General features: G+C 49.7%; 1 protein-coding gene across 1 annotated transcript in view; it reads right to left on the reverse strand.

The window, feature by feature from the left end:
- Positions 1-13862, reverse strand: part of XYLT1 (xylosyltransferase 1) — a gene marked incomplete at both ends in the record, with an annotated part of 272575 nt that overhangs the window by 97041 nt on the left and 161672 nt on the right. Inside the window, one exon of the mRNA XM_084250520.1 lies at positions 13339-13846. Within this exon, the coding sequence (XP_084106646.1) occupies positions 13339-13846 (508 nt within the window). The remainder of the gene's footprint in view (positions 1-13338; positions 13847-13862) is intronic.

The raw sequence follows: 13862 nt of genomic DNA on the forward strand, positions 1-13862 counted from the left end.
CCCCTGGACATCTACAGAGCCACTCTTCCTGCTTTGAAGAGCCACTGGAACTGGACTCCAGTTCCGTTCAAAAGCCAGGACGTTTCTCCCCCACCTCAGAGTTTGCAAAACAGCCAAGGAATTTGCATTATTTTATTTACCTTCACCACAGGAGGGTCAGTCACTGGCCCATTTCCAGATGTGGTAAATGGTGAATTCTCCACTTCAGTTGGTTTTAATGCCAATCCAGGTGTAATACACTAATCCTTTGAGTCCTCCTCAATCTTCTTCTCTCCAGTCAATATGGTGTCAAGTTCTGGCAAATTTGCTTCTTGAATTGTTCTTCCACGCAACCTTTCCTCTCTCTTAATTGAAACCCATTTCTTACCCAGACTACCCCAAGAGCATGTTTATTCAACTCTGCTAGTAGATTTCAAGTTCTCTAATCCATTCATTCGGTCCGTCCGTCCATCCATCTGTCCATCCATCTGTCCATCCATCCATCCATCCATCCATCCATCCATCCATCCATCCATCCATCCATTTATCCATCCAATCCATTCATCTTTTCACTCATGCATTTCATATCCACCTGTCTACACACCTGTTCACCCATTCATCCATCCTGGAAATCTACTTTACATTAGGGGGAAACAGAACTTGCTTTTCTGGATACTTTAGTCTGATTAGGAAAAGTGAAGCTAAACAAACCCCTCTGCAGATACATGTATGTTACAAGCTAGAACAAGTGCTGTAGAGAAAAGCAAAGGTCCCCTGGAGAAAACATAACTGGGTTTAAGCTCAGATGCAAGGGGTGACCTGAGTTTGCCAGGAGAGACGCGAGGGCGGGACCTGGGCGGCCAAGCAAGCACACGGGAAGCCTTGGGCTGAAGCCTGCTTTCTCAGGGCTGCAGGGTGAGCCGTGGGGGACAGCGGGGTAAGAGTGGCAGGAGATGAGACTGGAGAAAGAGATGGGGAATGGAAAGCCTATGGCGCCCCGAAGGCCACAGTAAGGAGGTGGACTCCCCCTAGGAGCAACGGGCAGTCTTTGGCTGGTTTTCAGCAGAAGAGCATCTTGAGCCGACATCAGAGCACATCTTAAGACGAACTCTCTGGATGCAGAATGGAGAAGCAGTTGGCAGGAGGTGGGGGTGCAGCAGAGGCAGAGTAGGTGGGAGGAGATGCCTTAGGGACACGCTGCCATGATCTATACAAGAGATGTTGGCAATCTGGTCAGGGAAGTGGCAGAGGAGACAGAGACCACGGGGCCTGAGTGCTATCCAGGAGGCAGAACTAAAAGATCTCAATGCTCAGCAAGAGGTGAAAATGGGAACTGACTTTTTCAATCAATTTCCTGAAAAAACCGAGCCTGAGCCAGCCTGATGCCCCGAGTTCCTCGGAAGGGAATACCGTGGCCACTGCCAGCAGTGAGAGAGTTAATACTAAGCTGGTACCTGCCAAGCACCTTGTCACCTGCTCTAATGTATTATCTCATTTAACAGAACCTATGAGACAGACACTAGCATTTGTCCCATTTTATGGGATGGGGGGTGGGAAATGAGGCACAAAGAGGCTGAAAGAACACGTCAAGGCTCCACAGTGAGCCCCTGGTAGAATCTGGACTCAACCCCAGAACCCCAAGAGCTGGAGCCCACGGTCTTGACCACCTTCTAGCTGTAGCATTTCTGCAATCCTCTGTTTCAAAGGATCCTGCCCCATGTAGACACCCCCTAGAGAGGAACCTCCTAGGACTCCAGATGCGTAAATAAAGTCTGGAGGCTGAGCTTCACTGATCTGCTGGAGTCTTTATTGCTCTACAAATGCATTATTAATCAGCCACTGGGGTCCTCCCCGTAGAGTCTTTTAAATTACAGTTAAATTCCTTGATAGCGTTCTGTGCACCTTAATCGTGCACTTCCTGTGTTCACAGCAATAAACAAGGGGAGCAAGGGGGGCCTTGATAACCGGGTTAATTGTCCTTTAAGGTCTCGCTGGGAAAGAGATGGCAACAGCACCTCTAAATTCACTGGGTCCCCAGCTGCGAGGCTAATAAAGTCTTGAGACAAACAGCACTGTCAAGGTGGTATCAGGGACCGAGATGGCAGCTCCTTCGTGCCTTACCCGGCTGTAGTGGCCTCGCTGAGATCTCAGGTTACCTCATCGGGCCCTCTGTTCTGGAGCTTTTGGGGGACAGAGGCTGCATCCAGGTTTGGACCCATGGACAGGGCTGAGGGCTTGCTGATGCTGTGGGAGGCTCTAACTAACTTCCAGGTTATGACACTGGAGAATGGTGGGGGAAAAGGTAGTAAGTTCCTTCTCTTCTGCAACTCTCTTCCCAGACTATTGCAGCTGAGCGGGCAGAGCGCCGGGGAGCTTACGCTAGCTGGAGTCCACAAACTATATAGCCCTTGGGTCAAATCCAGTCCGTGTGCTTTGGAGGTAATGTTGGATTAGAGAATAGCCACGCACATCATCTGCATATGGAGTTGAATGTTAAGACAAAATCCTTACTATGCCTTGCAAAGTCTAAGATATTATTTATGGAAAATTTTGCTGACCATTGTCACAAAGCATAAAACGGATGCTGCTGCTGATCCTGTTCCAAAGCCCACCGTGGCTCCCCACTACCATAAGATAAGGGAGGAATGCTTTATCCAGACTCTGAGACACTTCTAGCTGGGTCCATGCCTAAGGTGACCAGTCTAATCTGCTCTCTTCTTGCAAATTTTGCAGAAAATACACAGAACATGCAATTCACCATCTTCACTGGCTCTGAGTGTACAGTTCACGGTGGAAAGCACATTCACAGTGCAATCAACCACCCTCCGTCCACCTCCAGAACTCTTCCCATTGCACATAACTGAACTCTGTACCCATTAAACAAAAATTCCCCATTTCTTCTCTCTCCTAATGCCCTTCTGCTTTCTGTTTCTGTGAGTCTGACTTCTCTAGAGACCTCATATAAATGGACTCACATGTGTTTCTTTCTCTTTGTTTTTACCCAACTGGCTTATTTCATTTAGTATAATGTCCTGCAGATTCAACCAAGTTGTAGCAAATTTCTTTCCTTTTTAAGGCTGAATAATATTCCATTGCTTGTATAGACCATATTTTGCTTATGATTCATCCATCGATAGAAAATCGGGCTGCTTCCGCCTTTCAGCAGCACCAGCAGCAGCATGTTAGAAATGTCATTTCTTGAACCCACCCTAGACCTGAATCAGCATGTCTGAGTCTGGGGCAAGAGTCTTTTAAGGAACCTTCTGTTGGTCTCATGCAAGCTCAAGTGTGAGGTCACTATGCTGGGTCATGGGAGACACTTGATAGGCTATTGGAAGATGAGGGGCTACAGGTAACTAACCTGAAATCTGACGAGGACTCCCAGACAGGAGGCAGATTGCTTTAGGAGGATGAGGTGGCTCTGGAAGCTTCCAACCTCCTCTTCATGACTAACACGGGTTAGAAGGGGCTGCCCTAACAGGGCATTCCTGCAGGAAAGTTTGATGAAAAGGGACAAGCCTTTTGACCTGCCAGTGCCATTTCTCAGGATGCTCCTGGTAGCCAGTTTCCATTCAGGCTCCCCTACAAAGAGGAGCTCTAGTGCCCTGAGACCTCCATCCATCCTAAGCAGCAAATCTGCTCTTCTCCAACGCCTTAGAAGTGCTATCTCCAGGAGAACTATGGAAATGGTTGCTCAATATGGCTAAAACCCAGCAACAATCTAAATGTCCACCGAAAGGGGAGCAGCTAGTTAAACGGTGGTGGAGTCACCATCCAGAGCAACGGTCAGCCAATCCAAGCGTCACACACAGGGATCCAACCATAGCAGAGATGAGGTCTCGGGCCAGGTGCATGTCCAACTCAAATAAGCAACTTCCAGAACTACCCGCCAGTTTTGTGTCATTTTTATATATGTATTTTGTTTCTGAGCTATATTTAGTGACACTGGTTTACAACACTGTAAGTGCTCTCAGGGTAAAATTCTCCCATCTCCAAAACTGAGTACTTTCGCAAGTTTGAATTGACGTGCTAGTTTCCCACAACTTATAAACCCACTATTCCCAAACAAGCTCTGTCTTTGGGGCCTCCCTGGTGGCACAGGCGGTTGAGCACCGCACTGTGAAGCTGTCCACAGTCTCTGCAGTGCAGGTTCGATTCTGGCTGGCCGGCGAGAATCCCACATGGTGCAGCAGACCTCTCTCGTCGCGCCCACTGCTCCCCTCAGCAGTGTATTTCAGTCAGTCTGCCTGTTCTGTTCCCCACTCTGTCTCTGGTGAATCTTCTCACCGTCCCCACCTGTACCCCGTTCTTGTATAAATAAATAAATCTTAAAAAAAAAAAAAACAAGCTCTGTCTTTGCATGTGTGGGGCTGAAAGATCTACATGGGCTTCTGAGGGGCCTCTTAGGGGGAACAGGTCAAGTAAAGTTTCATTTTATCTCCAGTGTTTCAGGTTTTCTTATCAGACAACACGTATCGTCTTGAACAATTGAAGGGACTATAACAAACATGCTTTCAGCACAATTTCAGCAAGTTTTAGGTATTAAAAATAAAAATTCTGCTCCCCTCGCCTGCCACTGCCCTTTCTTCTCACTGTCCTCCAGGCACTGGGGACACGGACAGGGACGGGTCCTGGCAGCCGGCACAAGCTTCTCACTCTCCTCGAGCCAGCACTTCGTGAGGTGAGCCATTAATTTGCGTTTTGTGGCTCATCCTCATTTCTGATTTAGGGCAACATAAACCCTCCTCAAAATTCCCAAGAATAAATTAGTTTACTAATTTCGCCATTAAGAGTTTATCAAAGCGAGCACTATTTCAACAGTCCCCTAATCAATCACCATTTTCTGTGTTTATCTCCTATTCAATTTTTACCACAGGGTTCTATACACATCAATTTGCCTGATGCTCTTCCTACATATGTTTTAAATTACTTTATCATTGTATAAATTTCACAGCCATTAAAAGGCTCTAATACCAGAATGGCTGACATGGTGTTAAAAATTGGATTCAATTCCACGGGGTAATAAATTGTGACCTAAATCCAATCTCTCATGGGTGACTGAAGGATACAATGAAAAATTATTGCTTTGTCATTTTTACACTAACACAAATATACCACGGCCACTAGAAACCGGTGCAGAAGTGGGAGGCGACCGGGGCTGGCTATTTGTCATCCAAGACGGCTTTGCAGGCAAATCCTGAGTGTCCTGCATGGGCTCAGCCCCCTCCAGAGCCAGCAGAATCACCTGATGACATGGGTCTCCTTGCAAGAGACAGAGACAGCTGAGGGGGTAGTGGTGATGAAAGCAAGCTGCGGCTGCTGCAGCCAGGGCAGGGAGGCACAGTGCGAAGCCCTCACCCTCTGGCACCGAGTCTCTGAGTTCAGAGCTGGCTCTGCCACAGAGGAAATGTGTTTTTAGGCACACATTTTAGGTTCTCTGTGTGTCAATGTCCAGGATCTAGAGCTGTAAGAATAAATGAGTTAATATGGCTAAGATGCTAAGGCTAGTCCCTGGCATTTAGCAATTCCCAGGTAAAGGTTAAGCATTATTATTTAAGAATAGGTTCTTGTGCAGAGACCTCAGCACTCTATTCTTTTGTGGTTGCGGGGAAGGAGAGTAATGAACAGCTAGAGAAAGGTGTTAACATTTCCTTTGCGTTTCTTTTTATCTGTAGGAAAACTGGATGACTCACTTGGCACATTCTGGCTGCACATGCACTAAAGGCACCTCAGAGCAGAGGTTAACATGTGGGGTTTGAAGTCAGCTAGATTTGGGTCCAAGGTCTGTTGCTTGCAAGGGTGACCCTGGGCAGGCTACTTGGCTTGTCCAAGCCTCAGTTTCCCCCGTGTCAAATGGGGCGCACTTTCTCCAGGGCTATGGGATAGGTGAGATGAGATTGGGAACGGAAAGTGCAGAACTTGGCACCTGGCATTCAGTGAGCTCACGTGCCACGCCCTGTATAGGGCTAGGGATATGATGGTGAACTTGGCTTAGTGGCTAGTGGGGGCCACAGATGACTCTGGCAACTCCAGTAAATGTGATGTGTGCTCCAGCATGAGGCAGAGAAGGTGACTGGGGTACACAGTCTGAGCACCTCATGGAGACTTGATGTGGAGTATGGGAGAGGAAATCATGGAAGCCTTCCTGAAGGAAGTGGCATTGAAATTTCTAATACTTGATTACCAAACAATTTGAGAGAGGACACAAAGCAAGCCAGATTTACTTGTTGGTGCAAAACAGAAGAGCGAGCTAGTCATTTCCTCTAGAACTTGGTTACAACTCAACCCCAGGCCACGGAAAGGGACATGCCTGGGCTTGCTCTTTCTGCAGGAGGTCTCTGCTTTTGGGGCACTGGGGGGGCTGACACATAGCCAGCAGCACCCAAAGGAAGGAAGAGCTCACAAAGCGAGAACTCTGGCTTCTGTGAATCACCATTCCTGGCTGGTCTTGTCCTGGGGCAGTTTCTGGGCAAGGATTCATGGAGATGGAGAAGTAGCATACTTGTGGAAGCGGGCCACCATGTGCTCTCTGGAGGCTTCCAGAAGCACAATAAGCTACAGCTGCTTTGTAGTAGGTGCCTTGGTAAATACTTGCTCACTGAGAGAGTAATTACTCTCAAGTACAGTAGGTCACTCAGCCACCTGAGAAGGCAGCAGAGGCACTAAGCAACCCATTTTACAGGCAAGAAGTGAGGCTCAGGGAAAACAAGTGCCTAGTCCAAGGGCTTAGCAGCTGATTCTGATAGAGGGGGTGCTGGTCCTTCCAAGCGTCCCCCAACCTGCGTGAGCTCAGGGACAGTGCAACACACTGGAGGCCGTGTGGCTTTCCCTCGCTGGCTCGGAACTCTTGAGAAACAAAGGTGCAGACAACGGAGAGGGTGTGACATCAGGGGTTCATTCGTTCGTGGAGCAACATGCACTTAAAGACTGCCAAGTGGTGGGAGAATCTGCAACTCTGCTCCAACTTATTGGAGAAGAGTTTGCCAGCTGTGGAACCTGAATTAGGGGGGATTCCAAATGCCTGTGACACTCCTGGCAGGGAACACTGGGCTTGCAGTCACCCTGCGTTGTGTGAGAGAGCGAGGGGCAGTGCCCAGGGGGTGTCCTTAGAGGAGCGGTGGGTTCCAGGATCTGGGAATTCAGGTTGGGGCCAACATCCAGGCTCGCCCTATGGCCCGGAAACTCAGGAGAGTCACCCCTTGCCCGGAAGCCTGCTTCCAGCCTCCAACAAAAGGGAAGCAGATTAGTCAGCTCTCCCCGGCTGCTCCACAAATGTGGTTTATAAACCCCTCCAATCCCACTGTCTCTCGATGACACTGTGAGCACACTGTGCGCACAGTTCATCCAACTTGGATCCTCTGGCCGCAAATCCCCGGGGCTGGGAGTGCTATTCTTACGAGACGTTTCTAAGAGGGCGTGACCAGATGAGACGGGCACTGAACCTGCTCATTCAAAGGGTGGTGCTCATGTCTTCTCTCAGCTTTGCCTTCAGCGGTTGCAGCCAGTGGGCAAACACCCTAATGACAAGTTTCAGAATGAAAGGCAGAGCGGTGTGGCTGGCACAGCAGTCCCCGGGGAAGAGGAGGAAGAGGGAGGAGCAGGAGGTGGGAGGGAGGTAAAGGGCCTTGTATGATATTTCCCATAACTACATAGTTAGCTTTCTTAAAAGCCTTGTAGGTGGCAGCTGGCTTCTTTATGATGCCAAGACTGTGAGGAAGGAAAACACCATGCTGCTTTAGAAGGCAAAGTCAGAGTGGGATTGGCCCGCTGGGATCCCTCTTTTAATGGGGGATCTTGGGGGTGGAAGGCCACAGCTGCATATAGTAGTTGCTCAATAAATGCTTGTCGAAAAATCGAGCTTGGACCTGTCTGTCCACTGACCAATTCCAGCTGCTTTTTCCTGCAACCATAAGGACCTTCCCACAACTTCCCAGATACTATTCCTTGCTTCATGCTATGCTTGATCAGAAGGGGGCTGCCTGGTCTTCTGGTAATTCCATTTGTAATTTTTTGAAGAACCTCCATCCTATTTTCCACAGTAGCTGCACCATTTTACATTCCTACAAACAATACAATTTCTCTACAACCTCACTAACATTCTTGTATTTTTTAAAATAACAATTATCCTAACATTGTAAGGTGGTATCTCACAGTGAATGCACTCAAAAGAATTGAAATCAGGATCTCTAAGAGATCCTAGCACTCCATGTTCACTGCAGCACTAGTCAGAACAGCCAAGATCTGGAAACAACCTAAATACCCACAGATGGAGGAAGGGATTAAAAAGTATGCAGACATGGGCCTCCCCTGGTGGTGCAGTGGTTGAGCACTGGGCTACAAAGCTGCCCGCAGCCTCTGCAGCGCTGGTTCGATCCTCAGCCACTGGCAAGGGCCCCACATGGCGCGCAGACCTCTCCTGCTGCCCGCTGCTCCCCTCAGCAGTGTACTTCAGTCCTTCTGCCTGTTCTGTTCCCCGCTCTGGTGAATTCTCTCACCTTCCTGCGCTTCTGACTGTACCCAGTGCTTGTATGAATAAATAAATCTTAAAAAAAAAATGTAACTTAAAAAAAAAAGTGTGCAGACAGTGGAATATTACTCAGCCCTAAAAAAGGAGTGCAACCTGCCATGTACACCAACCTGGATGAACCTTGAGGACATATGCTAAGTGTAATAAACCAGTCTCACAAGGGCAAACACTGCCTGATTCCATCAATATGAGGCATCTGAAAGAGTCAAACACATAGAAACAGACTAGAATGGAAGTTGCCAGGGGAGATGGTGAACTGAGGAGCTGCTGTACAATGCTGTGCCCAAGGTATGTGGCATTATTGTGCACTTAAAAATCTGTTAAGAGGGATCGAGAGCACTGAAAATGTTCTGACCATGATAATATATAGTATCTCATCACATCACAAAACACCACATGACATAGCTTCAAATAAAAAAGTAGAATAATGTAAAAATAGAGATCAGGTTCAAGCTCTGTTCAATTCCTCCGTTTGCTCACTGAAACAACATCCAGATTCCTTGCCGTGGCCTGTGTGTCCTGGATCTCAGCCTTCTCCTGCTTGCCTCCTGCTCCCTCTGCTTCAGCCACACTAACATCCTGGCTGCTTCTAGAACCTTCCAGCCTCATGCCAGGACTATTTTCTCTGCCCTGTGACACTGCCATCACATGTTCCTCAGCAAGGCCTCTGAGGCCACCTACCTACAATGCCCTCCCCTATTTGTCTTCACACATGTCATTATACCAGACAGCGGACTGGAGGGGCTGCTGCTTCACTGTGACCTCTGGTCTCTGCTAGGGACACTCGGACACAGGGCCCTAGCCATGCAGGGGGAGGTCCTGCAGGGACAAGGCATCCTCTTGCTAAATCCTCAGGCCCTAGAACACAGTTTTAGCAAACTCCAGTGCTCAGCTGCCTATTCTGGTACAGCCTAGAAGCTAAGAGTGGCCTTCACAGTTTTAAATGGTTGAAAAACAAGAGAAAAAGGCTTGATGACACATGAACGTTCTGTGAAACTCACATCCCAGTGACCATATTTACAGCTTCACAGGAACACGGCCACGCTGCTCATTTGTTTCTGTTTTGTCTGTGGTTGCTTTCCCCAGCTAAGCTGCTGTGACCGCCCACACGGCCTGCACAGCCTCGGATCTGCTGTCTGGCCTTCTGCAGAGACTGTCTGCACAGCGCTGGCCTGAACGCTGTCTGGCACCCAGTGGGTGTCCAGTGAGTGGGGTCTGCTGATGTTTTCTGGACTCTCCATGGTCAGTCTCCTTCACCACCTAAGTGAGCCCAAGGAAGACCTCAGGGATTAATTTGTTCCCACCCCAGTGAACTCTTCTACAAACCTTTTTACTGGGCTTCATGGCTTCCTCAGCAGTCGACAAAAAAGGACCTGACTGGGTCATCCTGACTGGCCTTGTAGAAAACAAGTCAGCCTCACCCGCTTGGCCAAGCTGTGCGAGGTCCAGCATGGGGTCAGCCCTCACCCCATCACTGTGGTGGTTTTAATGTTCCATAGCTCGTCCCTCATTTCCCATCTTGAGTGACACAGCGAAGGATCTGGGAGACAGCAGTGCCTCTGGCTGACAGATGGGGAAACTGAGGCACTCAGAGTGGTGGAGCTGACATCCACATCTCTTTTTCCCTCCACATCAGGTTTCCAACCAGGCTTTCTGGACACTGGCCCTGGTACTGTACAGTCAGTCACCCGCTGCCCGCAGTGGGCGGCACAGGAGACAGCTCTGCTGTAGGGGGCGCTGCCACCTGTCCGTCTCTCACTGGGCCACAACCTCCCCAACACCCTCCACCCACAAGCCATTTGTCTGGAGTCTCTGGTTCCTACAAAAGCCGATGGGTAAAGATGGACAGCTGCCTTTTATCAGAAACTCCCTTCTCCATCCTCACCCTGATACTTGAGCGGGTCTCCCCTGCCGTGTGCAGAAGCTCACCACCCCACAGCCGGTCAGCTGACTGGAAAGAAACCATCCCCTGGATGGTGGGGGTGGGGGGTAGGGTCACTTGGGTGGGGTGGGGGGCAGCCTGGTGGCTGCAGTGAGCACAGGGACTTTGGGGGGAATGGAGTTAGAAATAAGCCTCTCTGAAGCTAGCCTGGGGTGGGGGCTGAAGAGGGAGGGTAGCTCCGCCCCACTCCTGGGGTTGCCACGGGGCTGTCTGCACATCCCCCCTTGCCTTGTGAATCACGTCACCACTCCAGCCAGAGTCAACAGGTCGCCAAGGAAGGACCAGCTGCACAGGAAGCATAGGGCTCCTGGGCTTCTAGACTTTTCCTCCTCCCCATTCCCCAGTGGTGCTGGGTCCAGGGGACAGAAGGGTGGGGGCGGGAGAAGCAGGAGTCCTTTGCACAAGTCACCCTTTGACTTCTACTGCCTTTCCTCAGAACGTTTCAGACGTCACATCATGAGGAATTGTTTCCTTCATTAGATGCAACTTCCGCTGAAGTTGGGGTGACACGGAGCTCCACGTACATCTGCGCGCGGTGCACATGCACATTTCACGGGAATTGAATTTCCCTCCCCTCCCACCTCCATCTCCTCATTTAGCAGGAAATAAAGGGGCCACTGGGCTGGAGCTCAGATTCCTCCTGAGCGGAGGGAAATCCGGGTGTCATGGTTTCCAGAAAGGGAACACAATCTCCGTATGGGGTGTAATTACATCTTAGCTTTCTGCAGAAGAATAGTTTATGGTTTAAATGCTATTAATTGTAAGCCGTTTTGTTCCATGGGAAGTTGTTCATTGATAACTACCCAATTAGGGTTATTTTGCAATTAGTCTATTCACAGTAAATTTATTGCAAAAGGGGGAGGCTGTGGTGCAGCAAATTAAAACATTGCCAGGGCTGGGCATGCAATGGCACTTAAATGCCAATCTTATTAACCAGCTCACAGGTCCTGGGAGGGGGGCTACCTTGACCTATGCAGCAAAGGCACAGGAAACCCCCAGCAACCTCACAGCGTGTCACCATACTTGTCTCAAGGAACAAGGGGGAGACGAGGGGGCCCCTGGTTCCACGGTAACATCCCCTCCCTTGTTTTCCCATGGATGTTCTCCCTTCTGCTTGCAAAGATTCTGAAGATGGAGAGACACTGCTTACTGGCTGCAGGACACCCCAGAGGTCTGACAATTTGAGACAAAGCAAAACCTTTTGCCTCCTGAAAAGGGAGAGGCTTATGTGGGCTCTGCAGGCCCAGCTCTGCCATCCTGGAACCCTGAGGCCGAGACTAAACCTCTTTGAGCTGTGTGTTCTCCTTCACAAATGGATTGATAACACACCTTCCTCCCTAGGTGGGTGACACAGGCACACACAGTGCTGTAACACCAGCTGAAGGGCTGGTTCTGAGGGTAAGCAGACAGCGGCCTGCGGGCCACATCCGGCCCATCTCCAGTCTTTGTCCATTGCGTTTTACTGGCACATAGCCACGTGTGTTTGTGTAAGCATCATCTCGGGCTGCTTTCCTGCAACAACGGGAGAGCTGAGTAGTGGTGACAGGGACTGCATGACCCGCAAAACTGCAAATATTTGCTCTCTGGCCTTGTATAGAAAATGTGTGTCAACCCTTGTTACACAGTGAGAAGCTGATATTTTCCCAGAAGGACGCTTAACACAGGCCTTGAACACTTCTCAGGTGGGCTGAGCCTTCGCTCACTGGAGACTTTGGAAACACCTCCCTCCACTTATACCTACATTCTGCCAGGTCCCAGAATGAATATACATGGAACCCCATCCCCCACCCCCGCCCCTGGGACAGCTTACATAAAGGTTAAGATGCAAAAAACACATGCAGCTTTTGTTTATAAATCTTTCTAATTAAAAGTAAGCATGGTCGAGAGACATATTTGCTACTAAAAACTTGAAAACTTCAGAGGGACTTGAGTAAAACGTTGAAGTGTCCCCACTGAATTTGCCTCAAGTTCTTAATTGGGTGACTTTGGATAATTCTTTTCCTCTCCATGGGCCTAGAATTCATATCAGTCCAGCGAGCAAATAGAATCAAGATTTCTCTAGGGGTCTTTATAATCTACTTTTCCTCGGGAGTCATGGTCATCACACACCTCCCTTCTGCATCAAGACAGGACCTGCTCCTTCAAGGACACCACCACCAGGCAGTCTTCCATGCCTGCCTTCACAATCTCCAGGGTCAAGGTACCTCCCCACACTGCTGCCTTTGGTTTCCTGGCTTCTCTGACCTTCTGACTCCACACTGCAGAGGGTCAGCACCTCTGACCTCTGATCTCTGACAGCATCACAGCCAGGTACCTGCCCAATCACCATTGTCCATTCATGGAAGAGTGTCCAGCACAGGAGAGGAGTGTGAGAAAGAGGCAGGGGAGGAAGAAAATAAGGGAGTGAGAAAGAAAGGAAATAGGAAGGAAGGAAGGATGGAGGAAGAAAATAAAGTACAGAACTTTCGATGGAAGGAAATGGAAGGTTATTTTTCAGAGCCTCTAAAGTCAATGCAACCAGTTAGACACCTTTGAAATCATGCTGAGTTACAATAATATTCACATCATTTCTAATCCTGATATTCTGCTGAGGGAGGAAACAAACCACTTGGGCATGACCCTAACCCTCCCAGCGCGCCCATGTCAGCCCTGCTTTCGCGGGACTCTATCGTGTGCCACCACGGCACTGGCTGAAACTGTAACAAAAGGTAATTTCATTCTGTAAACCTGTTTTTATACAGGATTTCAGACTTCAGGGAGCGCCAAACCAAATCAGGTATCACGTCCCGATTGAGAAAGATAGGGTGGTGGTTCACAGGAGGCCTGAGCGTGTGCGGGACTGGGAGGGGGAGATGAGAGGAGGCGCTCTGGCCTCGGGCCTGGCTCTTACCTTCCAGCGGGCAGAACCGCGTCACCCTCTCCGGCATCAGCAGCCCCAGCTTGTGGCGGCAGTAGGTCTCCCCGATCTCCTGGCGGCAGTGCTTGGACTTGGCGCGAGACAGGGCAGAGATGGCCTCCTTGCCAGAGATGTCACACTTGGGGGGCTGGTCATACTTGATCTCAGGGGAGCCGCCCCCACCCTTCCTGGCGTGGGGCTGTCTGGGGGCATCCTTGCCCCGGCTGCTGTTGGCTGCAGCTCTGTCCCCGGGAGGGAGCACCTCGTTGGTGCCTTTCCCCGGGAAGGAACGTCCCTTCCCCTTCTCGTGCTCCAGCTTCCCTTTCAACAGCTCCTTCTGTCTGCTCGGCGGCTTCTTTGCCTGCTCAGGCTGGTGCTTCTGCTTTTGAGTCCTGGGTGCGAAGTTGCTGTTGTCCACATTCTCGAAGTCTTTGGGGACTGAGTTCTCGTTGTTGCTGTCTGTTCGCACTTTCTCTTTTGGCCGGTGGGAGAAGTAGCCGTCCTGGAGAAGAAGGGAG

The sequence above is a fragment of the Talpa europaea genome (genome assembly GCF_964194135.1).
Source record: "Talpa europaea genome assembly, chromosome: 12".
NCBI lineage: Eukaryota > Metazoa > Chordata > Mammalia > Eulipotyphla > Talpidae > Talpa > Talpa europaea.